Raw genomic sequence first — 26,380 nt, 5'->3', positions numbered from 1 at the left:
TTAGAACAATTAGGGCATCTGAATCAGCAAGTGCTTTTTGGTTACACTTCTTACTAAATAACCTGGAAAAAATCTGTTGTTTCTGAGAAATAAAACAGATCCTTTTGTCAATGGATTTATGCAATTAGGGGAAGAAAAGGTGCCAGCACAGTCACTACATTCAACTAGATTACCAAATAACAAGCACATTCAAATATTTTCAAATGTTACAGAACATAAAACATTTTCAGAAATTTGGTTCTGGATGATACTCTGTAAGTCTGCCTAAGAATTCCTTTCAAAAAGCTGGTTATTGGCCAGGCGCAGTGGCTCACGCCTGTAATCCTCCCAGGACTTCGGGAGGCCGAGGCAGGCGGATCTTCTGAGGTCAGGAGTTTGAGACCAGCCTGGCCAATGTGGTGAAACCCTGTCTCTACTAAAAATATAAAAATTAGGCCGGGCGCGGTGGCTCACGCTTGTAATCCCAGCACTTTGGGAGGCCGAGGCGGGCAGATCACGAGGTCAGGAGATCGAGACCACGGTGAAACACCGTCTCTACTAAAAAATACAAAAAAATTAGCCGGGCATGGTGGCGGGCGCCTGTAGTCCCAGCTACTCGGAGAGGCTGAGGCAGGAGAATGGCATGAACCCAGGAGGCGGAGCTTGCAGTGAGCCGAGACTGCGCCACTGCACTCCAGCCTGGGTGACAGAGCAAGACTCCGTCTCAAAAAAAAAAAAAAAAAAAAATATAAAAATTAGCCAGATGTGGTGGTGCGCCTATAATCCCAGCCACTCAGGAGGCTGAGGCAGGAGAATTGCTTGAACCCAGGAGGCAGAGGTTGTAGTGAGCCAAGATCGTGCCACTGCACTCCAGCCTGAGAGTGAGAACATCTCAAAAACAAACAAACAAACAAACAAACCTGGTTATTTCCTTGACCTTTATATGAAACTGTCTCTGAAATCCCCCTATCTCTTAGGTTTTTTTTTTTTTTTTTTTTTTGAGATGGAGTCTTGCTCTGTCACCAGGCTGGAGCACAGTGGCACGATCTGGGCTCAATGCAACCTCCACCTCCAGGGTTCAAGCGATTCCCCTGCCTCAGCCTCCCGAAGTCCTATCCTTCAGTTTTTGACAGCCTCGGATTTTTCTTTGTTTGGTAACATTTAAAAAAAAACCAAAACCGATATATAACTTATTATACCAAATCAATGAACTAATGAATACAAAAAAGGTCGGAGAAGCTTGTCTTATTCCAAATAGTCTTTTAGTTTTTTTTTTTTAGACAGAGTCTTGCTCTGTCGCCCAGGCTAGAGTGCAATGGCACGATTTCAGCTCACCGCAACCTCTGCTTCCCAGGTTCAAGCGATCCTCCTACCTCAGCCTCCTGAGTAGCTAGGATTACAGGCATGCACCACCACACCCAGCTAATTTTTGTATTTTTAGTAGAGACAGTGTTGTACCACATTGGCCAGGCTGGTCTTGAACTCCTGACCTCAGGTGATCCACCTGCCTTGGCCTCCCAAAGTGCTGGGATTACAGGAGTGAGCCAACCTTAGTTTTTAAAGTTTCTGAAGAGGACACCAATTAAGCTCCGGAAGGGGAAAAAAAAATCACAAATACTGATAGCTTGGATAGTACTAATGTTAGTGACATTCAGTACTGACAGTAGAAAATTAGGGGTATGGAGAAACTTTACTTGGCCTAAGTGCATTCAATGAATTTTGAGATCCACTACTGCTCTCCCTGTTCCTCACTCCCTAAACTGAGCACTTTCTACTTCTTTCATGTTTTGAAGGTCTAAGCACAGAAAGTACTATCATACTGTTTCACAATAATGGCAACAAGTGTCTTTTCTTCTCAAAAGTTTTTATCTCCTTTAAACTGCCAAAACTCAAAAAGGCAGTGTATTCCTGAGTTCACACTTTGTAACAAGTTTTAAACATCCCAAAGTAAAAATAGCAAAATTTTAATTAATGTGTTTCCTATTCTAAGACATATATATATGTTCATATCTGAGTGTTTCTGAAAATCATATCCATATTTTCATGTATACATTTAATGCAACAGCTTCTTTTTTCCTTCTCAAGAAGCTGTTTTTAACCCAAGTGTATGAGCAAGCCAGGTTATATATAGTATACTAGATGTTTCCCAAAGAGGAATATTTCAGATTTGTTAAGGGTTATATAAAGTAACAAATATCTTGGTTCTCAAAAAATCAATTTTAGAAAGAGGGAAAGAAGAACAATAAGTAAAACTCCTCTCCATCTTAGGTTCAAATATTCAGAAATTTTATGGTTGCCACCTTGTATTATTACTTTGTACGTTTTCCCTGCACAACTACCCTGTGAGGGTTAGAAGACAACACCAGGATCGGGGGAGGGCAGAGAAGCTGCTATAGTGTACACACATGCCACATACCTATTATGTGGCATTAATTCTCTGTGTGATGTTGTGAGGTATATTAACTCCTCAAAAAAATTGCAGTGGCAATATTAACAAAAAAGAATTCACAATATAATTTAGTAAGTGCTATAACAAAAAGCAGATACAGGGCATTGTGGAGGCACACACGAAAGGCACCTAACCCTTCTCTGCACAAATGCTGTACAGGTGCTACCGGGAAGGCTTCTGGGAGGAAATAATGCCTATATTAAGACCTGAAAAAGGAGAAACAGCAATGTCCTTGGAAATACTGATGGGGATTTCTTTTTTATAATGGTTTAAGGAAAGAATTCTGCATGGTAGGTGCTCAGTACCTATATAAGGCAGGTAAACCTCTTACTTTCCCTTTTTTTTGGTGGGGGAGGAGGGACAGGAGGAAATTAAAAGGCCAAGAATGAGTATAATCAAGTATAAATGAAAACAGCAAAAGCAGGATAAATTAACAAATAGTATGAACTCTGGTTTTGACACACCTTAGTTCAAACCTGGAATTCTAGCACTTACTAGGCTACGTGGTCTTAGGTAGGCACCTAACTCTCTAAGCCTCAGCTCTCTCATCTGTAACCAACAACAACCAACTCGAAGGGATATTGTGAAGCTGAAATGGGATATGATACATACTGATTTGTCTAGTTGTCTAATTAGTCTCCCCACCAGATCGTAAGCTACAAAAGACAGAGGCCATGCAAAATATCTTGTACCACTGTCTAGTAAGTCCTTGGCAAAATGCTTGGCATGCAGATGTTTAATAAATGTTGACTATCATTAAGTACTTTGTTATGATGATTTCAATTACAGCAACACCATGACCTCGGCACAGTATTATAGGTTTGATTATATTCTGAAGAGATAAAAAATTACTAACTGGTTCCTTATTTCAATGTAAAACACTTATAAAATCAATGCTGCCCCTACACTAAAAGTTTTACTAATTATGAGAGGCATAAAGTCTTCCAAATCTGAACAAAAACTTTAGAAAAACATGTCCTTGGAGATATTACACAGTTAAATCTATACTGCAAGGAAGGTATAATTTTTTTTCCTCTCTAAAGAAGTGTTTCTCAACTAAGGGTGCCTGCCCTTTGCCTGCAAGGTACATATATATGGCAATCTCTAGAGATATTTTTGATTGCCACAACTAGGAGTGTAGGGGTGTTACTAGCATCTAGTGGGTGAAGGCCAGGGATGCTGCTAAATATCCTATAATGCACAGGACAGCTCTCACAGCAAAGAATTATCTAGTTCAAAATGTCAACAGTGCTGAGGTTGTGGGGCAGAAGAGTTGAAGGGTAGAAAGGTAGGCAAAGATATAACATTGCATAAACATTTACAAGTAGGTTAGGTTTAATATTATCAGAATTCATGTGTATTACTGCAACTTATTCATTTTTACCAAGTTTTAGATTTTTAAAAAGGGGTTTGAAAGGACTTAGATTTGTTTTTTCTAATAATATCTAAGATTAAGAGAATGGTCTCTCTAAAAATATCTCAGGTCCATGAAAATATATAAAAGCTTTCAATAACTCAGAAAAAAATAATGTCTAAATATAATTTCAGGTCTTACAAATGAAGCTCTACTCTGTGTCTCAGAGTAAGAACGCACAGTCACATCAAGCTGAAAGGAAAAAGATGCATGTGGCTTACATTTTCTACTATTTTATCAGTACACTGATTTTCAATGTACAAAGCAGATTTAAATGATGTGTTAATTTTATTCATTTATATATGCAAGGTGGAAGGAACATGTGGCACTTTGCCATTCCACTACCTTTTCTTTGCCATTTAACTCTGCTATTTCTTTATTAATGATCCCTATCCACACTATTATTATTTTTTTTGAGACAGAGTCTCACATGATCTCTGCTCACTGCAAACCTCTGCCTCCTGGGTTCAAGCCATTCTCCTGCCTCAGCCTCCCAAATAGCTGGGATTACAGGCACGCACTACCATGCCTGGCTAATTTTTGTATATTTAGTAGAGACGGGTCTCACCATGTTGTCCAGGCTGGTCTCAAATTCCTGACCTCAGAAGATCTGCCTGCCTTGGCCTCCCAAAGTGCTGGGATTACAAGTGTGAGCCACCGTGCCCAGCCCCTACCTCCACATTCTTTCTGATTCATGTTTTATAGCACATGTACACTAGTCACCTATTTAAAATTGTGAGGTCATACCAAACACAGTAATGATTAAATTTTTTTTTTTTTTGAGACGGAGTCTCGCTCTGTTGCCCAGACTGGAGTGCAGTGGTGCGGTCTTGGCTCACTGCAAGCTCCCCATCCTGGGTTCACGCCATTCTCCTGCCTCAGCCTCCCGAGTAGCTGGGACTACAGGCACCCGCCACTGCGCCCGGCTAATTTTTTTTTTTAATTTTTAGTAGAGACGGGGTTTCACCATGTTAGCCAGGATGGTCTTGATCTCCTGACCTCGTGATCCGCCTGCCTCGGCCTCCCAAAGTGCTGAGATTACAGGCGTGAGCCACTGCGCCCGGCCGGTTAAATTTAACTTATGGCAGTGAAAGCGTAAACTTTGGTTACTATCACAGATGGAATCAGCTGGGTACGGTGGCTCACGCTTGTAATCCCAGCACTTTGGGAGGCCAAGGTGGGCAGATTATTTGAGGTCAGGAGTTTGAAACCAGCCTGGCCAACATAGCGAAACACTGTCTCTACTGAAAATACAAAAAAAAAAAAAAAAAAAAATTTATCCGGGCGTGGTAGTGGGCACCTGTAATCCCAGCTACTCTGGAGACTGAGGCAGAAGAATTGCTTGAGCCCAGAAGGCGGAGGTTGCAGTGAGCAGGGATCACACCACTGCACTCCAGCCTGGGTGACAGAGTGAGATTCTGTCTTAAAAAACAAAAAAACAAATGGAATCATCAGGCAGAGGTGCATCTAGGTGGTAACATCACAAGTAGTTGTTGTTGTTATTTATTAAGTATCTTCTGGAATAACATTAATCTTTGGTCTCATATTTGAGAAAAATAGTGTCATCAAAATACAATAAACTGACATACAATTTTTTTTTTTTTTTTTTTTTAAGACGGATGCTCACTCTGTCACCCAGGCTGGAGTGCAATGGCACAATCTTGGCTCACCGCAACCTCCGCCTCCTGGGTTCAAGTGATTCTTTTGCCTCAGCCTCCCGAGTAGCTGGGATTACAGGCATGTGCCACCACAGCTAGCTAATTTTTGTATTTTTAGTAGAGATAGGGTTTCACCATGTTGGCCAGGCTGCTCTTGAACTCCTGACCTCAGGTGATCCGCCTGCCTAGGCCTCCCAAAGTGCTGAGATTACAGGCGTGAGCCACTGTACCTGGCTGACTAACACATTTTAAACAATTTTTGAAACAGTTTTAATAAGAAATCTAACCCATGTAAAGCTATTGCTAAAGCCTTTTGGCTGAGGTAGTAACTAATGAGGCTCTATAGAATATAAAGGTGCATTAGGGTAAAAAAGTCTACCTCTGTTGAGCCATGAGTCCAAAATCTTAAATAATAAAAAAAGTCTGGCCAGGCGCAGTGGTTCACACCTGTAATCCCAGCACTTTGGGAGGCTGAGGCAGGCGGATCATGAGGTCAGGAATTTGGGACCAGCCTGGCCAGCATGGTGAAACCCCGTCTCTACTAAAAATACAAAAATCAGCCGGGTGTGGTGGTGCGCACCTGTAGTTCCAGCTACTTGGGAGGCTGAGGCAGGAGAATCGTCTGTACCGGGGAAGCGGAGGTTGCAGTGAGCCAAGATTGTGCCATTGCATTCCAGCCAGGGTGACAGAGCGAGACTCCATCTCAAAAAAAAAAGTCTATTTCATCTGAAGAAATGTTGGGGTTTATTTCTACCTTATTAGAGACATATTTTATATTAATATTCAAGAACAGTTACATAATTTTGTCATATATGCAAATATCTTGAGCCTGAAAAGTATGATGAAAATCCTTAACTGTCTACTAAAATTATTTTTTTGACCATCATTTAATTTCATACAAAAATCAAAGTGCCACAGTCCTTCAAAGACATCAGAGTGACAATATCAAAGATTTTTCTAAGCTGACATTTTACATCTGAAAGGTCTAGACAATTATTTGTGCATGTACCCACATAATTTAACAACTTGATCATACCTCTTCAATACCAGCTATATTATTCACAGCCAGTTTTTTTAGAGAACTCTGAAGCTTTTTGTCATCAGCTGTGGCTGTTCTATGTACCACCTTCTTCTTTCTGCGAGCTGTACCCTGAAAAAATAACCAAACAGAAGTGTTAGCATTCTTGGCATCTGGCAACTGCAATCACATCTTATGTATCACAATAATCTAAAACCCACATTAAAAAATGGACAAAATAATAATGATTAATATTATAAGACTTCTCAGAGGTTGTGATTGTCAGCCTAATGCAGATTTTTAAAGGTTGGTTCTAGCCAGTTCCTTTTTTTTCCTTATCAGCTTTCTCAGGTTGAATTATTCTTATCTAATATCCAGCCTTTATCATTTCAACACAAGATACTGTTTGCTAATAAAACATAATTTATAACTTCAAGACAATTTAAATACTTTATAACAATTTTAAAACATTATCTTTTCTTATAGTAACTACCACCCCCTGCCAGTAGTCTACAGATATTCTGAAATTTGGGGAATTAGGACATAACTGAAAATTAATGTCTACATTACAGTAGGAGGAAAAGAATCAATAAATATATAAACAAATTAGATAATTTCAAATGGGATTAAGTACTATTAAGACAAAACAAAACTAGAGCACAGCAAGAATGACTAAGTAGGGGTAAAGCACTACTTTATTAGAAGGTCCAGGAAAGCCCCCTCTGAAGAGGTAACATATGAGTTGAGACCCATAACTAGGGCAAGAATGATCCAAGCAGAATGAAACAAAGTTGAACTTGTCCTTTCTAGAAGAGAGAAAATGGGCCAGTATGGCTAGAGCAGAGTGAACAATGGGAACGGAGGAGGAATATGAAATCAGAAAGATAGGCAAGGACAAGATTATGTAGCCTAGAATGCCATGGGCAGGAGCTAGATTTTATTCTGATTGCAGTGGGAAGCCACTGAAAGGTTTTAAGCATGGGAGTGACTTGATCTGATTACTTATGACTGAAGCTGCTATGTGGAAAATGGATTATAGAGAGACCAGTCAGGAGGCTCCTGTAGCCATCCTGGCCAGAGATGAGGGATATGGCAGTGAAGATGGTGAGGGGTCAGATTCCCACAAGAGCCCACATGACTTTGCTGATGGATTACACGTGGGATATGAGAAAAAGAGGACATTTGGATGATGCTTAGAAACTTGGCCTGAGCAAACAGGTTGAAAATTATACTAGTTACTGAGAAAGAAAAAGTTCATTTCTAAATTGATACTATGAAACTCTAAATACATTTTTCCATTGAAATACAATTTAAAATAATAGATTAAATTCCTGGATCAGTTTATTAAGTCTTGAGGGTTAAATCTTTCTAAAACTGGTAGGAGTAAGGAGAAAGGAATAGTGGTTTCAATCTCTGGGTAGCTCCTATAGTAGTACTCAGGGAATCAGCCTTATAGAGGGAAGGTAGGGGCTTCAGTCTCAGCAATTCCGGTGGGAGTGGAGGAGAGATCTGACAACAGAGGATGCCTTGAAATCTAGTTGCTGAAGGACTATTTACATAGGCACTCACTTGAGTAGCATTTCTGACTCAGGGATAGCTCAATTGCTTGGTGAATACCTCAACTCGAATGATCCTCAGGCGCCTCAAATTCAATATGTCTTAAAGCTTATCAGTCCACCAATCTATTCTTTCTATATTTCCTAACTTTTGTAGCTGGTGGTACCACCATATACTCAAGTCTCTAAAATCATGAATCTGAGGGTTATCCTAGATTCTTCTGCATGCCCTCTACCCCCCATATCCCATCAGTCACTAAATCGTGTCAATTCCAACTCCTACATTTGTATCCCATATAACAGAGGTCCCCAACCCCCAGGCCACTGACCAGTACCAGTCTGTGACCTGTTAGGAACACAGCAGCACAGCAGAAGGTGGGGCAGGGGGCATGAGCGAGCATTACTGCTTGAGCTCCACTGCCAGTCAGATCAGCAGCAGCATTAGATTCTCGGAGCGCGAACCCTGTTGTGAACTGCATACGCGAGGAAACTAGGTTGCACACTCCTTATGAGAATCTAGCTAATGCCTGATGCTCTAAGGTGGAACGGTTTTATCCCAAAACCATCATCCTCCCATCCGTGGAAAAACTGTCTTCCATGAAACCAGTCCCTGGTGCCAAAAAGATTGCGGACTGCTGCCTTATACTATAGCAATAGCCTCTCAATTGTTCTCCTACATGCCAAACGGAAGACATTTCGTTCCATTTTCCACAACGCCAGCAGTTACCTTTCTAAAATGGCAGTCATTTCCTTCTGAAAATCCTTTAATAGTTGCCCACTGCCTATAGGATAAAACTCCAAGCTCCTCAGTATGGCATATAAAAGTATAACGGAATCCCAAACTACCTGGTCATTTCATTTCCTGCCATTCTCTATCCATTACGTACTCTACAGAATAGCTGTACTGGCCGAGCGCAGTGGCTCACGCCTGGAATCCTAGCACTTTGGGAGGCCGATGCGGGCAGATCACGAGGTCAGGAGTTTGAGACCAGCCTGACAAACATGGTGAAACTAAGTCTCTACTAAAAATACAAAAATTAGCCAGGCGTAGTGGCACATGCTGTAATCCCAGCTACTCAGGAGGCTGAGGCAGAATAATCGCTTGAACCCAGGAGGTGGAGGTTGCAGTGAGCCGAGATCACGCCACTGCACTCCAGCCTGGGTGACAGAGTGAGACTCCGTCTCAAAAAAAAAAAAGGCCGAGGCGGGCGATCACGAGGTCAGGAGATCAAGATCATCCTGGCTAACATGGTGTTAGCCATGTTAGAAACTCTGTGTCTACTAAAAAAAATACAAAAAATTAGCCGGGCATGCTGGCGGGTGCCTATAGTCCCAGATACTCGGGAGGCTGAGGCAGGAGAATGACATGAACCTGAGAGGCGGAGCCTGCAGTGAGCTGAGATCGCGCCACTGCACTCCAGCCTGGGCGACAGAGAGAGACTCCATCTCAAAAAAAAAAAAAAAAAGACTCCATCTCAAAACAACAACAACAACAACAACAACAACAAAAACACGCTGGGCGCAGTGGCTCACACCTGTAATCCCAGCACTTTGGGAGGCTGAGGTGGGCAGATCACCTGAGGTCAGGAGTTCAAGATCATCCTGACCAACATGAAGAAACTCCATCTCTACTAAAAATACAAAAATTCAGCTGGGCGTGGTGGCATATGCCTGTAATCCCAGCTACTCAGAGGCTGAGGCAGGAGAATTGCTTGAACCCGGGAGGCAGAGGTTGCAGTGAGCTAAGATTGTGCCATTGCACTCCAGCCTGGGCAACAAGACCGAAACTCCATCTCAAAAAAAAAAAAAAAAAAAAAAAAAAATAGCTGTACCAAATTAAAGCAAGCTATTCCATTAAGTACTGTGTTATTTTGGCACCATATCTGCCTTTGCAAGTATGGAAATGACAACCCTTTTTACTCTATCTCCATGAACCCTCTTACCTATTTTTTTTTTTTTTTTGAGATGGAGTCTTGCTCTGTTGCCCAGGCTGGAGTGCAGTGGTGCGATCTTGGCGCACTGCAACTTCCACCTCCCGGGTTCAAGTGACTCTCCTGCCTCAGCCTCCTGAGTAGCTGGGACTACAGGTATGCGCCACCACACCAGGCTAATTTTTGTACTTTTAGTGGAGACAGGGTTTCACCATGTTGGCTAGGCTGGTCTTGAACTCCTGACCTCAAGTGATCCACCCACCTCAGCCTCCCAAAGTGCTGGGATTACAGGCGTGAGCCACCACCCATTACCTTTCCGCCTAGTGATAAATTCTTGTTTATCCTTTAAACAAGAGCTCAGTGATAACTTCCTTGTCTCCACTAGGCAACAGCACCTTGTACTTCATTATAACACTCACTATTCTGCATTATAATTGTGAGCATCTCTCCCAAGCAGAGCTGTGATCTTGTTTATCTTCTATGTGCCTGGCACACAGTAGGTGCTCAATATACAATAGCTAAATTGAATGTACCAACCACAGTTTTAAAATACACAATGGCGATGTGGTACATCAAGCTCTTCTAGGTATATTCTATGGTTCTTGAATATCCCTAGTTTCTGCATTGGCACATCACATCACACTTGATGCTACAATGTGACTACTGTGGTTTCATGAGTGTGTTAATCTAACTCCAGACTCATATAACTGTATCACTGTGGAAGAAGGAGAAAGTACTGGCTCTTCTTCCCTTCCCTTCCCTTGTGCTCATCCCCAGGAACTGTGGTTTTCATCAGTGTAAATGACATAGTGGGAACCACTACAAAAAGTAGTGTCCTACCTACCACTTCAGGTCTGAGGTAAGTACTATTCTTTCTTTTGCTTTTGCAAAGATTGTATTGGGCAGAGATATGGGTAGAATATTCTCCTTGAGCCTGGTGCCACAGCTGAAGAGAATCAAAGACTTCGGTTGCTCACAACTAGCTCTTCCTTAGGCTTTAAAAAGTACAGGGAATAAGAAAGCTCATATTCATATTTACCAACATGGAAGAACAGGTAAGAATTTGTGAGGAAAACCTGGCAATGAACAAAATATATAATCAACTTAAGCATCTCCAGCTAAACCTCTGTACAAGTAGGTAACATCCAGTCAAGATGAAGTAACCCTAACATCTGGTACGCCCTGCAAGTGAGTCTAACCATAATAATAGGTATCGTTTATTAAGCATCTACTCTCTGCTAGACACCATGTTAGGTGTCTTATAAATATTACCCTAATCTTTAAACACCTTATGTAGGATTACTTCTATTTTGCAGATAAGAAACTGGAAGCTTAACAAGGTTGGATAACTTGTTCACATCATATAACTAGCAGATGGTAAGAGTTAGGATTCAAACAAATGTGGCTATTTCCATTGCATCATCAGAGAGAAAAGTGTTCTAGTTACCTATTTTAGATCTAGACAAGTTATTTTCAAATTGGAATGTGGTTTGATCTTGATTATTGAAAAGATTTTAGATTTTCAATGACCACAAATCCGAAATAATAACACTATCTGGTAATCATACATTCTCCTATCAATTTTTCTTATGCCACACTCACCTTGCCCCCTATCCGGACCTGAGCCTGAAGTTTGGCTAACTTTTCTTGATTCATGCTGTTGGTAAATCTAGGGGGGGAAAAATAGATTTGTTAAAGTCACTCTTTTGCCGAAATTAACAAACTGTTTATGCAACAGTACCTTCTGGTTCACTGAGCTTGTAGTATGCATCAACACCATGACCGTATTAATACTGTCTATATTCTTAATAAACATTAATAACTTGTTCTAGCTTCATAAACCAGGTATTTTTAAAAATCAAAATTAAATTACCATGAGGGAATCAAATATACAAACAGAAAATAGAATGGGATTCAAAGTCACCTATTCAAAGATCCCTCCTTAAAACATGATTCAATCCTTTAGCATTCAGTTAAGCCTAACCAATTATGAAATCTCTGTAGGCAAGCCAGTTTTTTTCCCCCAAAGATTTTTACAGCAGAGAGCTGTTACCAAATGTTATTAGCAAAATCTTCAAGTAGATTTTTTTCCTCCCAAATCACATTCTGTATTTCTTATAAACCATAAAGATGACAAAAGGAAAAAAAAGCTGAACAAAGAAGAAATTCAACAAAAGGCTGTCTAGCTGTCAAGATACCAAGTAGTCACGTCCTCTATTCAAGGTCAGATGGTATGTTAATAATGGAGAAAGAGAACCAGGTTTTCAGACATTTGGTGCTTCTGCAGCACTCTCCAGAGTTCATTCAATACCCTGCACTGATATAGTATGTTATACTTGTCAAGACATTGTTGCATACAGGGTAAAATGCTTCATTGCACAATTTAACAAAAACATATCTTTGCTACAGTAATAAATGCTGGGGGGGAGAGGAGACTCCTAAAACAAGCTTTTTAAAGCTAATCTTGATTTTGAAGATTCTAAAATTATAGTCATGAATCTAGTCTGGTCAGTGATATTCCCACTAAGAAAAAAACATTCTTAAGTTTATAATGGGTCATCACGTTCCGCATTACATAAACAAAGAAAAGCCAAATTCAGGCCGGCTGGGTGGCTCACGCCTGTAATCCCAGCACTCTGGGAGGCCGAGGCGGGTGGATCACCTGAGGTCGGGAGTTTGAGGCCAGCCTGACCAACATGGAGAAACCCTGTCTTTACTAAAAATACAAAATTAGCCGGGTGTGGTGGCACATGCCTGTAATCCCAGCTACTCAGGAGGCTGAGGCAGGAGAATCGCTTGAACCTGGGCGGTGGAGATTGCGGTGAGCCGAGATCGTGCCATTGCACTCCAGCCTGAGCAACAAGAGCGAAACTCTGTCTCAAAAAAAAAAAAAAAAAGCCAAATTAAAAGTCTTGTTTTACTTGTTCTGTGGATCAACAAATCATTACTGAGATGTGAGGGAGGGAATAAGGGACTAGGTTGTTATAAAATCTTCTTTGGCCAATTCTCTAAACCCTGTATAGTCATCATTCACATGAAAAAAATAGTTTGCTTCATTTGAGAGATTAAAAAAAGGAGCATCAAAGACTATATAATTACTAACCATTTTGTACTTTGACACTGTCCTTAGGCAATAACCTATATATATCTCTCTCTTCTTTAAGGCTAATGTCCAGATCCCAAATAATATTTAGAATTTATGAATCTTCACTCTGCTCAGCACTGCATCACAATGCTGAAGCAGCTAAAAACACTTTTATAAGAGGAAGTGTGTTTAGAGTCCAAAACAAGAAGTCTTCAGTGTGTGCCAATCTTAGCTCTGCCATAGACTTAAATTTGATGACTTAAATCCCAATTCCTATGCTCAAATATCCACAGAAAAGGACCAACATTCACTTTTCTCAAAGGAATGTGGCCATGAGAGGGTACTGAACTAACAAAGAGCCTAAGGAATTTATTGCAAAAAAAAGGGGCTAAGGAAAAACATTAGACCTAGATACTGGGTGAACCCTTTGGGATTCTTCTGCATTTTGAAGTAACAATTCCCAAGACAAGAGACAGAGGTTGGGATGCCAAGACAAAGTCTTGACTTGTTTGAAATAAAAGCAAGAACAAAATTAACTCTTCAAATCAAGGTATAGATGAAAGAACAGATTCCATTCCAGGTGGTCAGGACAACAGAATTGAGAAATTTTGTTCCTAAGGAGTATCTCAGAGAAAAATGATTTTAGGGAGACTGAGAGCTCAAGGCAGTAGGAGAGGAACAAGAGTAGTCTTTTGTTTCTTGGCAAGTTGTGGTGTGTGGAATTCAAGTAGGAAAGAGGACTGGACTCAGTCTATGAGATGTCAAGCTCAGAATCTGGAGTAGACCTCCAAGATCACCTGGTTTAATTCTCTATTCTCAATCAACCTCTACTTTATTGCACCCATCATTCATATCTGTGATGTCATCTCAACACCTGCTAGCAGCAGCAAAGTATAAATTACAAACAAAACAGTTCCCTCCCTCCCATCTTAATAGATGAGCAAATAAGGGCCCAGAAGGGAGAAGTCCCTTCCTAGGCCCAAAAGGGAGAAGTAACTTCCTAAAGCCACATGATTAATGAGTTCTTCCTTGGGGATCTCAGGATCTTTTAGCACTGTTCTCAAAGACTCAAGAAAGGGTGTAAACAGGTTTATCTATATTTATTAAGTGCCTAAGTTAGAAGCATTGTGGTAGGCACTTTCACATACATCATGTTTACACAGAGATAAAAATAATTGCAACCTTGAGTCCTGACTTTTTCTTATGCAGGGTTTCTCTAAGACAAGCGCAGGCTTTGGAATGAGAAAGACCAAGGTTCTACCACTTGGAAAAAGTATTTTTCTTCTCTGAACTTGTATTCCTCCTGCATTTGGAAAGGTGTAACACCACATACTTCACAGGGTTGTTTTGAGGGTTAAAACAGTATCAATCACAGGGAATGGTTCACAGAAGATACACAGTTACTGGTAACTATTGTTACCATTCCCGAGGGGACAACTATGGTAAACTGCAAGAATGTGGGAACGGAAGTTGAAACCGCCATTCACTAGCTGTGCAACACTGAGCCTGTCGGTCAGCAGGCAGTGGGAGGGGGGTTATAAATATGGGCAAGGGACGCCGACTTGTAAACAAACATTGCCATTACAAGGTGAAGAGCGCTGCAACTGAGTTCGGTTCCCTGGACTCAAGGGCGGGAAGTGGTAACTTCAGCTTCCCTATCTGTAGACTGGGAGCATCAAATGAGATGACAACAGAGAGCCTGTATAAAGCTCAAAGCACACAACACTACAGTTGTGAACGAGGAGTAATGGGACAGAGGAGGGGCGTCCACCCGCCTCCTGGGACAGGGTCTGGGCGGCAACAGCGCGGGCCCGCTCGCTCTCACAGGGGGCAGTGGTGCTGGGGACCTTCCCACAGGTGCCGACCCCCAGCTGCGCCGCCGGTAATCGACAGGCCAAGCCAGCCGCCTCCGCCCCCGCTCGCGGCACCACGGCGGAAGTGGCAGCCTGAGCGGTTGGCGGGTGTCGGAAGGAGAGGGCGGGGGGAGACCGTGCGCAGCGGCCGATGGCCGTGAAGTGGCGGGACCGCCGGGGGTCTCACCTGAAGCAGGGAGGGTCCTCCAACACCAGCACGCGGCAAGAGCAAGATGGCTGCCTCAGCCGAGACAGAGAAAGACGACGGCTGCGGCGGCGGCGGCGGCGGCGGCGGGAGCAGGTCCACGTGATACAGCCGACCCCGCCTCTCCCTCTCCGGGGCAGCCTATCCCGGGAGCGCACATCTGAACTCTAACGCCCCGCCTGCTTTGCGCATCCCTCTAGTGCTAGTGGCAGCAGGTGCAGGTGGCCGCGCGGCATCCTGGGGCTTGCAGTCTCCCGAGCGTTCCATTGTGTCCCTGCCTACAATTTTAGGGAAACGAATAAAAAGGTGGTCGGTATGTTTTTGTTTGGGTGTGTACTTTTATTAGGTCGCTTTTTCGCTATGCATGAAATACGGACTTTAGGACTCAACTAGTACCAGGAAGAAAAAGACCGGACATTTTCACCTGTTTGTTATACAGCGAAGGGGAAAAATTGGGAAGAAATCCTCAAGCTACAAGAAAAATAACCAGAAGAAGCTTTACACTTTAGCCTGCAGTGACTTCTATCCTGGTGTCCTAAGTCCACCTAAGTCAGTTTTGCAATAAGAGGTCCCAAGTTTGGTTTTCTCGGAGCTTGCATCAGTTGGTTGCATCATCCCTGAGTAGAAGATTTGCGGTTGCAAGGAAAAATAAGGTACAGAGCTTCTCCAGCGGGAAACTGCATGTCTGCACGGCACGAGCCCACGCACCGCAGAACAGGCTTGTCAGGTCTCCTCAGAGACCCTCGCAGGAACCTAACAATGAAATCCAGTTGTCCAGTCTTTATTTGTGGAGGGGTAAGGAGAATCCGAGGCCAGTAGGCAATCCGCCCACTGTTGGGAGCGACTGACCTCACGAATCAATAATTTGCTTTTGACTAGGAAGTGCAGCGGTTCTTGGGGGGAGGGGCTGGACTGAGTGGCGGACGCGAGCAGCAACGGTTCTCCCGAACCTCTCCCCCGCCCCTACTATCTTGGCGTACATTTTCCCGCTCCGTCCCGGGACCCGGACACCCAGAATCCACGGAAAGCAACTCGCTCTCGAGAACAGCTCTCGTACCCTTCTACGTGATCTGCACCTTTAAACTCACTCCATCCCAAACCGGACCCCGGAGGCACCACCCACATCCGTCTAACATCACTTCCTTCAGAGTTTGAAAAAAAAAAAATCTGGGAAGAAGAGGGGTTGTGCTGAGCCGCGCTCGGCGAACGGTGTGGACCATCTGCTGGGACTCCGGCCCTGCGTCCGCTCAGCCCCGTGGCCCCGCGCACCTACTGCCATGGAGACGCGGCCTCGTCTCGGGGCCACCTGTTTGCTGGGCTTCAGTTTCCTGCTCCTCGTCATCTCTTCTGATGGACATAATGGGCTTGGAAAGGGTCAGACCGCGTTCTTATCTTCTCTTTACTGATCCTGGGCCCCAGCCCAGTATAACCTCTTCTTGCCCTAGCACCGTTCCCCTCCCGTACTATCTCTTAGGCCACTCCAGATTTCTTTTTATCTTCCCCAACCGCTCCTGGAGTTTGAAGATTTCTTGGGGTAGAGAGTAGCGGGTCTGGGGAATGGAGAAGCTGTACTTGAGGCCTCTCTAAATTATTGGATTGTGGGGAAGGAATGGCCCGTAAATTAACGAAAGCATGTTTAAGAGCCCGGCATTAATGCCTAGCACTTGGGAGGTCCTGAGGAACGGTCACCTTCCCACTTGGGAGAAATAGAGCCGTTGGGGACCTGCATATGCAGAGAACCCTGTTCTGGGTCTGAAGATTTCTCTCCTTACCTCTTCCGCGAAGAGCTAGGTTACTGCCACTTGTCTGCCTTTGGGAGACAGCACCTGCATCCCAGGTAGCTGTATCTAGTGCATAAGAAGGGCCAAGTGAATGGTAGAAGGTCTGCTGTTTAAGGGTCCCCAACAATTGTCCTTGCTGTGGTTCAGCGAAGTTTTTTTGTAAGTGAGCGATCAGCGGTTATGAATGGAGGTTAGAAGGTGTGGCCCCCTACTCCACCCATTACCTACATCTCTATTCTAAGTTTTAACACCTCTCTCCTCATCAGCCCTTACTTAGTTGAAAGTTGGATTGACAGTCTGTGAACTCAGAGTTTATGCTTTTCTAAGTAGATGAATTGTAGCATGGATCCCAACCCCTCTTCCATTTTTTTTTTTCACTGACCTTACTGTATGGAATGATTCTGCTGCAATCCTTCTGTTTTTGTTTTCTCTTATCCTCTCTATTTTCACATCTATTGGTGAGTAATAAGATTGGGTGGGCATTCATTTTGCCTGAATGCAATCATTCCTTCATTCCGTAAATAATTTTTGATCACCTCCTATATTTCAGGCACTGTCCTAGGCACTAGGGATATAGCTGTAAACAGGACAGACAAGGTGCCTACTCTCGTGGAACTAATATTCATGTCAGAGAGACAGAGTAGACTCATGAACAAATTAATAAGACAGTTTCAACTAGGAACAAGTGCTGGGAAAACAAGACTGTGATGGAATAGGAAGTAGAAGGGCTGGGGAGGTTGCGGGAGCTGGCATCACTTGAATTATGAAGGTCAGGAGAAGCTTTTTGGAGAAGGTGATATGTGGGTTTCCATCTCAGTGATGAAACTGCATGACAAATCCTGTTAGGCCAGAAGTTTTAAATACTAACAATCCCATTTTAAAACAGACTACTGTTTTTTTTTGTTGTTTTATTTTTTAGATGGAGTCTCGCACTGTTGCCCAGGCTGGAGTCCAGTGGCATGATCTCGGCCCACTGCAACCTCCGCCTCCTGGGTTCAAGCGATTCTCCTGCCTTAGCCTCCCAAGTAGCTGGGATTACAGGTGCCCGCCACCACGCCTGGCTAATTTTTTGTATTTTTAGTAGAGACGGGGTTTCACTATGTTGGCCAGGCTGGTCTTGAATTCCTGACCTCATGATCTGCCCGCCTCGGCCTCCCAAAGTGCTGGGATTACAGGCGTGAGCCACTGTGCCCAGCCAGCTACTGTATATTTAAAGTAAAATTGTAAGTACTGAGAGTAACAGTAGAGTAGAGTGTTAGGTATGTGGGTTTAGATCTGAGTTTTTTCTTTGTTGTTTTTTCTGTTTGTTTGCTTTTGTTTTTGAGACGGAGTCTCACTCTGCCAGGCTGGAGTGGAGTGGTGCGATCTCGGCTCACTGCAACCTCTGCCTTCCGGGTTCAAATGATTCTCCTGCTTCAGCCTCCCGAGTAGCTGGGACTACAGGGATGTGCCACTATGACCAGCTAATTTTTTTTTTATTTTTTATTTTTTTGTATTTTTAGCAGAGATGGAGTTTCACCATGTTGGCCAGGCTGATCTCAAACTCCTGATCTCAGGTGATCCTCCCTCCTTGGCCTCCCAAAGTGTTGGGATTATAGGCGTGAGCCACTGCGCCAGGCCTAGATCGGAGTTTTAATTTCTTCTGCCACTCACTAGCTGAGTAGCCTTGGGCAAGTTTCTTAACTCTCAAAGCCTCAGTTCCTCATCTGCAAAATGGGCATCATAACTACCTCAGACACTCAACAAATAATTTACTGTGTTCAAGTTACTGTGTTAGGTGTAGGTAATACCTCGGAATCAGGTATTTTGTATCTTTATTCCTTGTTAGATGTTAAGCTTTATGTGGTTGTTCCAGTTACCATTGTTGTGTAATAAATCACTCCAAAATTTAGTGGGCATGAAGAAATCATTTTATTATGCTCACAATTGTGTGAGTAAGGAATTCAAACACGGCACACTGGGAAAGGCTTGTCCCTGTTCTATGATGACTGGGGCCTTGGCTAAGCTGGTTACCTCTCCATGTGATCTTTCTGCATGGGCTACTATGGGTTTCCTCACAGTAGCTTTATGGGAGGCTGGATTCCAAGAGTGAGTGCCATAAGAGAACAAGGTAGAAATGCATGGCATTTTTGTCACCTAGCCTTACAAGGCACATAGCATCACTTCCACAGTACCCTGTAGGGGCAGATTCAAGGTAATGGAATATTAGGACCCCCACCCTCACCCCCAGTGGGAGGTATGTTGAGGTCACATTGTAAGAAGGGCATATCTGCCACAGTGAACTAGGACTATTTCTGTCTTGTTCATGCTCAGGAATATTTGTTGAAAGAGGAAATGAATGATAAACATGATAATTGTGATTCCTGTCCTTTTTTAGCTTGCAGTCTGGTAAGGTACCAAGACAAGTAAGCAGACAGTTACATGGCAGCATGATGTGTGCTTTGAGCAGGGAAATACCGGGTAGCTGCAGGAGCACATAGAAGGGGAGCTTAGGGCAGTGGGGCTGGGTTGGGAGGATTCAATCAAAAAACAAAAGGCACTTAATATTGTGTCAAACACTTAGAAAATATTTAATAAATATTAACCAGTATTATTTCCTCCCATGGAAATAATAATAATAATCCCTAAAAGGAATTAATACTATTTCAAACTTTTGTTTTATGTATCTCTTGGGTATGGATTCTTGGGAAGTAGATTATACCCCACTTACCCTACCTCCCAAAAAAGTGCTACCTGAGGCAATCGTTGCTGAAAGTCTTAATGAGATGGATTTCTTCCCAGATGTTTAGCTCTAGCTCTTTCCGGACGATGGCCTGGTGGTTTGCAGAGAGGAAAGACTGAATGATCTCTACTGTATTCATTAAGAAGCAGCAGCACAGTGATGTGGACTTAGCACTAAATAGAAATTAGGAGGCCCAGGCTGGGCACAGTGGCTCACGCCTGTTATCCCAGCACTTTGGGAGGCTGAGGCAGCTCGATCACCTGAGGTCAGGAGTTCGAGACTAGCCCGGCCAACGTGGTGAAACCCCATCTCTACTAAAAAAAATACAAAAATTAGCCAGGCATGGTGGCACACGCCTATAATCCTAGCTACTTGGGAGGCTGAGGCAGGAGAATTGCTTGAACCTGGGAGGCAGAGGTTGCAGTGAGCCGAGATAGTGCCACTGCACTCCAGGCTGGGCAACAGAGTGATACTCTGTCTCAAAAAAAAAAAAAAAAGAAATTAGGAGGCCTGGATTTTAATCCTGGTCAGGCCATTTAGTTCTGGTCCTACGTGACAACCAATTAATCAATGAGAGAGTTGGACTAGAAGTACTTCCTAAGATCTCTTCCAGCTCTAACATTCTATAGAGTTCCAAAATAATTACATTGTTCCCCATGGACTAAAAATTTGGAATACATCACCCATGGGGAGAAGTAGTGACCAATATTTACTGTACATTTACTATCCTCCAGGTGCTGTTGTGTGCATTTTTCATGTATTGACTAAGCCTCATAATAACCCTATGAGATGGATAATGTTTTTATCATTATCCCCACTTCACAGATGAAAAAACCTCAAATGAGGCACAGGAGTCCAGTGGACTAGCTGGAATACAAATCCCAGAGCCAGTTCCCTTAACCAGCATACCATTTCAGTCTCTCAGTGCAGAAACTCCTCTAAAGTTTAAAGGAGAAACTAGAAAGCTGTCATTGGGAGTGGTTCTTGTGCTCTTCTGCCTGAAACAAAAATGGATAACTTTGTCAAGTCTCTGGAATAAAAATTTGGCACTAACACATATGAAGTGTGTTTACCTCCCACACAGTGTTCTACTCACATTCACAACAGCCTATGGGATACATGTTTTTGTTAGCCATATTTTGCATTTATGAAAATGGTAAGTGGCTGAACAAGAATTCTAATGCAGGTCTGTTTGACTGAGACAATCAATATTTAGCCACTGTGTTTTATGTCTCAGGTGCAGTGTTCCCTGTTTGAGAGGCTTGGCTGCCAGCTCTGATGCTTGACCTTTTGTTATTTAGGTTTCATCAGCTAGGAGGGGTGGATAATACTTTTCAGATGTCTTTAGCTTACATTCATTAAAACAATTTTTGGATGAAGGGATTGAAAATTCTGATGGAATGCTGTGTTTAGAAATGGTTGCTTTTCTTTCTTTTTTTAAAAATTAATGTTATAGGGTAAGAGCTGCTGATGTGGGAGACTTTACTTTGCAGATAACTGGCATAAATTAAGTGGCTATACAGGTGACACTTTAGGAAATTGGACTGCCTTCAGATGTTCCATGTTGGCACGGGTGGAAGTGTTAGTGGTGCTGGGGAATAGATGTTTTTAGTAACAAGGTAAACACTGTACCTTTTAAACATCTTTTTGAGGGGGAAACAAAAAGCCCAAGTTTTCCAGATCTGAAGTTGGTGTTCCCATTCTGCTTTGGTGAAGTTTCATTCATTTGTTCATTTAATCTTTGCTAGAGAGGCAGTAAAGTGTGGTGAATGGTTGTTAACTACAGACCCTGGAACCCAACCACCTAGATTCTAGTCCCTCTCTGCCACTTACTGGCAACATAACCTTGGGCAAGCTGTTTCAGTTCAGCTTCCTTATTTATAAAGGGATAATTAGAGTTTCTACCTCATAAAGTTATTGTGAGGATTAAATAAGTTAATACATATAAAAGCATTTAAGTACCTGGCACATAATAAATTTCATGTGTTAGTCATTAATATTGTTATTATAATATAATTATTACATAAAATAAGCACTTAGGCTGGGTGCAGTGGCTCATGCCTATAATCCTAGCACTTTGGGAGGCCAAGGCAGGCGGATTGCTTGAGGCCAGGAGTTCAAAACCAGCATGGGCAACATAGCAAGATCCTATCTCTACCCCCCCCCCCAAAAAAAAATGCAATTGCTTAATAAGTGATGGTGGTGATTATTACTATTATAAAAAGTTCCAATGTAAATTTTAATATGAATTCTCAAGGACATTTTGTACATGCAGTAGACTATTTTGTTGTTGTTGTTGTTGTTGAGACAGTCTTGCTCTGTTGCCTAGGATGGAGTGCAGTGACACAATCTCGGCTCACTGCAACCTTCCCCTCCCGGGTTCAAGCGATTCTCTTGCCTCAGCCTCCCAAGTAGTTGGGATTACAGGCACCCGTCACCACACCTGGCTAATTTTTGTAGAGTAGAGACAGGGTTTCACTGTGTTGACCAGGCTGGTCTCAAACTCCTGACCTTGTGATCCACCCGCCTCGGCCTCCCAAAGGCTTGAGCCACCGCGCCCAGCCACAGTGGACTATTTTCATGTTACACCTCTAGACTTACTCTAGGGATATTGCAGCAGAACAGCTTGGGAAGTATTGGGGTATTAGAAAAGAATGCTAATTAGGAGTCAGGAGACTTAAATTTTGGTTGTGGTCTACCTTGGAGTGTTGGATAACTTCTTTTCTAGGCCTCAGTAAAATAAGAGGGTTAGACTAAATCTCTAGTGTTGTGACTCTTTAAATTTATTAAAGTTAAATAAAAGAAAAAATTGAGCTCAGCTGGATTGTCCACATTTCAATTGTTCTGTGGCCACATGTGGCTAGTGACTACCATATTGAACAGCTCATTGCAGTAAGTTCTACTTTACAGTGCTGTTCTAGGTCTCTACTAGTAATAACCTTACATGATTGTAAGGTTTGACACCTAGCTTCTGAGTGGCCTGGGTACATGGAGAATTTATTTTAATTAAATAATTCTTTTTTTTTTTTTTTGAGACAGAGTCTCAGTCTGTCACTCAGGCTGGAGTGCAGTGGCCCGATCTTGGCTCACTGCAACCCCTGCCTCCTGGGTTTAAGCGATTCTCCCACCTCAGCCTCCCAGATAGCTGGGATTATAGGTGTGCACCACCACACCCAGCTAATTTTTAAATTTTTGGTAGAGATGGGGTTGGCCAGGCTGGTCTTGAACTCCTGAGCTCAAGTGATCTGTCTGCCTCAGCTTCCCAAAGTACTGGGATTACAGGCGTGAGCCACTGTGCCTGGCTGAGAAATTTTATTTAACCTTATATTAATCTAGCTTAATTGACTCTATTTTGTTTGGCATTGGACTTCTGTAAGTCCTTCTGTTTTAGGCATGCTTTTTTTTTTTTTTTTAAGAAAAGAAACAGGGTCACCCTCTGTTGCCCAAGCTAGAGTGCAGTGGTGCCATCATAGCTCACTGCATCCTCGAACTCCTGGCCTCAAGCAATCCTCTGACATCAGCCTCCTGAGTAGCTGGGACTATAGGCACATGCCACTGCATCCAGCTAATTTTTAAATTTTTTTTGTAGAGGTGAGGTTTCACTGTGTTGCCCAGACTGGCCTTGAACTCCTAGCCTCAAGTGATCCTCCTGCCTTGGCCTCCCAAAGTGCTGGGATTATAGGTGTGAGCCACCACAACTGGCTAGAGATGCTTTTGTAAGCATCATAGAGGTATTTTTTTCTTAAACCAAGTCTGACAATTTTTGTCTTTTCACTGTAATTGGCAAGTTTAGTCCACTTACGTTTGTTGTGATTATTGACAGAACTGCTTTTGTTTCTGTTATCCAGTTTCTACTCTACTGTTTTTTTCTGTGCTTTTTTTTCTTTTTGCCCTTTCTTTGGGTGTTGAATATTTGCTTGTTCTTATTTTATCTCCTTTATTAGTTTGGAAGTTGGCTTTCTAGTTCTTTTCTTTTAGTAGTAACTCTTGAAATTTTACTTGCATACTTAACAAAATCTAACACTATTATACCTCCAGTGGTAAGAGGGACTTTAGAACATTTAACTTCAATCACCCCCTCTTTACTTATAAGGAGTTGTCTCACATTTAGTTCTAATTTTAATTTTTTTTTCTAAACTTAGTTATTTAATTTTTAGAGATAGAGTCTCATCCTGTTTCCCAGGCTGGCCTCAAACTCCTGGGCTCAAGCGATCCTCTTGCCTCAACCTCCAGAGTAGCTGGGACTACAGGTGCACATTGTGCCTGGCTTAGTTCTCTCTTTCTTTTTTAACTCTACAAATTGGGCGTTATAAATTGCTATACAGACAATATTTACATATTTATCTCCATGTTTGCTGGTTTATTTGCTCACTATTCTTTGTATCTAGGCCTTCCTCTGGGATCATTTCCTACCTGAAATACATCCTTTAGCTATGCTTTTTATTTTCTCTGATTCTCTCCTAGGGGACTATTTCATACTTCTTCCTGTCTTTTCAAATCTCCAATACTTCTTCCATAGTCCTTGCTCTCAGTTAGTAATTATGGTCCTTCTTTACCAGAAGACAGAAGGAATCGGAAGAGGCCTTTCAAAAATTTTCACTACGGCATTTACCCACTAGTGTTCATATATGCTCCCTTTCCTATTGTTACCTGATAAACCATCATTATTCCTAGCAAAGGCTAATCCCTCGACTTGAGTGCTAAATCCCGTCTCCTCTCACCGACTCACCAACATTTTACCAGTGAGTCTCCCTTCTCCTGTTGTATTACCCCTTTTTCCTATCTTTACTGTATCATTTCTATCAGCTTTCAATTGTCCCTGGTACAGCAAAATTCTTTTTTTTTTTGAGACATAGTCTCACTCTGTTACCCAGGCTGGAGTGCAGTGGCATGATCTTGGCTTACTACAACCTTCACCTCCCAAGTTCAAGCGATTCTCATGCCTCAGCTTCCTGAGTAGCTGGAATTACAGGTGCGTGCCACCATAACTGGCTAATTTTTTTTTTTTTTTTTTTTTAGTAGAGATGGGGTTTCACCATTTGGCCAGGATGGTCTGGATCTCTTGACCTCATGATCCGCCCGCCTTGGCCTCCCAAAGTGCTGGGATTACAGGCGTGAGCCACCATGCCCAGCCTAAATTTTTGTATTTCTAGTAGAGATGGGGTTTCTTTTTTTTTTTTTTTTTTTGAGACGGAGTCTTGCTCTGTCTCCCAGGCTGGAGTGCAGTGGCACGATCTCAGCTCACTGCAAGCTCCGCCTCCCAGGTTCACACCATTCTCCTGCCTCAGCCTCCCGAGCAGCTGGGACTACAGGCACCCGCCACCACACCCAGCTAATTTTTTGTGTATTTAGTAGAAACGGGGTTTCACCGTGTTAGCCAGGATGGTCTCAATTTTCTGACCTTGTGATCCACCCACCTCGGCCTCCCCAAGTGCTGGGATTACAGGCTTGAGCCACCACGCCCAGCCCTACAGATGGGGTTTCACCATGTTAGGTTAGACCAGGCTGGTCTCGAACTCCTGACCTCAAGTGATCTGCCTGCCTTGGCCTCCAGAAGTGCTGGGATTACAGGCGTGAGCCACCGCACACTACACCCAGTCAAAAATTTTTTTTTTTTTTTTTGAGACAGAGTCTTGCTCTGTCGCCAAGGCTGGAGTGCAGTGGCGCGATCTCGGCTCACTGCAAGCTCCGCCTCCCGGGTTCACGCCATTCTCCTGCCTCAGCCTCCTGAGTAGCTGGGACTACAGGCACCTGCCACCATGCCCGGCTAATTTTTTTTGTATTTTTAGTAGAGACGGGGTTTCACTGTGTTAGCCAGGATGGTCTCGATCTCCTGACCTCGTGATCCGCCCGCCTCGGCCTCCCAAAGTGCTGGGATTACAGGTGTGAGCCACCACGCCCGGCCCCAAAATTTTTTGAAAGAGTTGTATGTATTTGATCTAATTTTTCTCCTTGGACTGTCTTGGTCATGCTCTAATCATGCTTTCATCCTCACTGTAAATGGCAGCTCCATCATTCTACTTGTCCAGGCCAAAAACCTTAGAGTGATCCTTGACTTCTCTTTTTGCTCTCATATCCCATATCCGTAGCAAAATCCTGCTAACTTTGCCTTTGAAATAAATCCAGAACGTATTGGTATCTTACCCCTCTACCACCCCAGCTGGTCCAGTCCACTATCATCTCTTGCCTGAATTATTGCAGTAGCTTCTTTATTAGTCTCCTTGCTTTTGCCTTGCTCCCCTGTATTAGTTTGCTAAGGCTACAGTAACAAAGTACCACAAACTGTGTCTTTTTTTTTTTTTTTTTTTTTTTTTGAGACAGAGTCTTGCTCTGTCACCCAGGCTGGAGTGCAGTGGGGCAATCACAGCTCACTACAGCCTTGAACCCCTAGGCTCAATCGATTCTCCTGCCTGTGCCTCCCAAGTAGCTAGGACTACAGGCATGCACCACCACCCCTGGCTAATTTTTCTGTTTTTTATAGAGACGGGGTCTCACTATGTTGCCCAGGCTAGTCTCAAACTCCTGGGCTCAAGTGCTCCTCTCACCTCAGCCTCCCAGAGTGCTGGGATTACAGGCATGAGCCACCATCCCCAGTCCAAACGGTGTCTTAAACAACAGAAGTTTATTGTCTCACAGTTCTGGAGGCTAGGAGTCCAAAATCAAGGTGTCAGCAGGATTGTTTTTTCTGAGGGCTGTGAGGGAAGGATGGAAAAATCTCTCAGCTTATCT

The 26,380-nt window shown here is 43.0% G+C and overlaps 2 protein-coding genes and 1 long non-coding RNA gene across 4 annotated transcripts in view; 1 reads left to right on the top strand and 2 right to left on the bottom strand.

The window, feature by feature from the left end:
- BTF3L4 (basic transcription factor 3 like 4) overlaps positions 1 to 15,393 on the bottom strand; it is a 32,274-nt gene extending 16,881 nt beyond the window's left edge. The window contains exons 1-3 of one of the 2 annotated variants that reach the window (XM_003258976.4): positions 15,131 to 15,393; positions 11,608 to 11,674; positions 6,537 to 6,650 (exon numbers count right to left, since the gene is read on the bottom strand). In XM_003258976.4, the coding sequence (XP_003259024.1) occupies positions 6,537 to 6,650; positions 11,608 to 11,661 (168 nt within the window). In that variant the 5' untranslated portion in view covers positions 11,662 to 11,674; positions 15,131 to 15,393. The remainder of the gene's footprint in view (positions 1 to 6,536; positions 6,651 to 11,607; positions 11,675 to 15,130) is intronic. The other variant, XM_004089800.3, reaches the window with a different exon arrangement.
- Positions 15,394 to 16,101: 708 nt separating this feature from the next.
- TXNDC12 (thioredoxin domain containing 12) overlaps positions 16,102 to 26,380 on the top strand; it is a 37,856-nt gene continuing 27,577 nt past the window's right edge. The window contains exon 1 of the mRNA XM_030823907.1: positions 16,102 to 16,522. Coding sequence (XP_030679767.1) covers positions 16,426 to 16,522 — 97 coding nt within the window. The 5' untranslated portion in view covers positions 16,102 to 16,425. The remainder of the gene's footprint in view (positions 16,523 to 26,380) is intronic.
- Positions 18,705 to 20,608, bottom strand: LOC105740618. The gene is made up of 3 exons (XR_001116689.2): positions 20,561 to 20,608; positions 19,663 to 19,742; positions 18,705 to 19,104 (listed from the first exon to the last, which is right to left on the bottom strand). It is a non-coding gene; the product is annotated as an uncharacterized LOC105740618 (long non-coding RNA).

Source organism: Nomascus leucogenys, chromosome 12 (genome assembly GCF_006542625.1).
Source record: "Nomascus leucogenys isolate Asia chromosome 12, Asia_NLE_v1, whole genome shotgun sequence".
NCBI classification, from domain to species: Eukaryota; Metazoa; Chordata; class Mammalia; order Primates; family Hylobatidae; genus Nomascus; species Nomascus leucogenys.
This window is presented reverse-complemented; position numbering and strand designations above follow the sequence as displayed.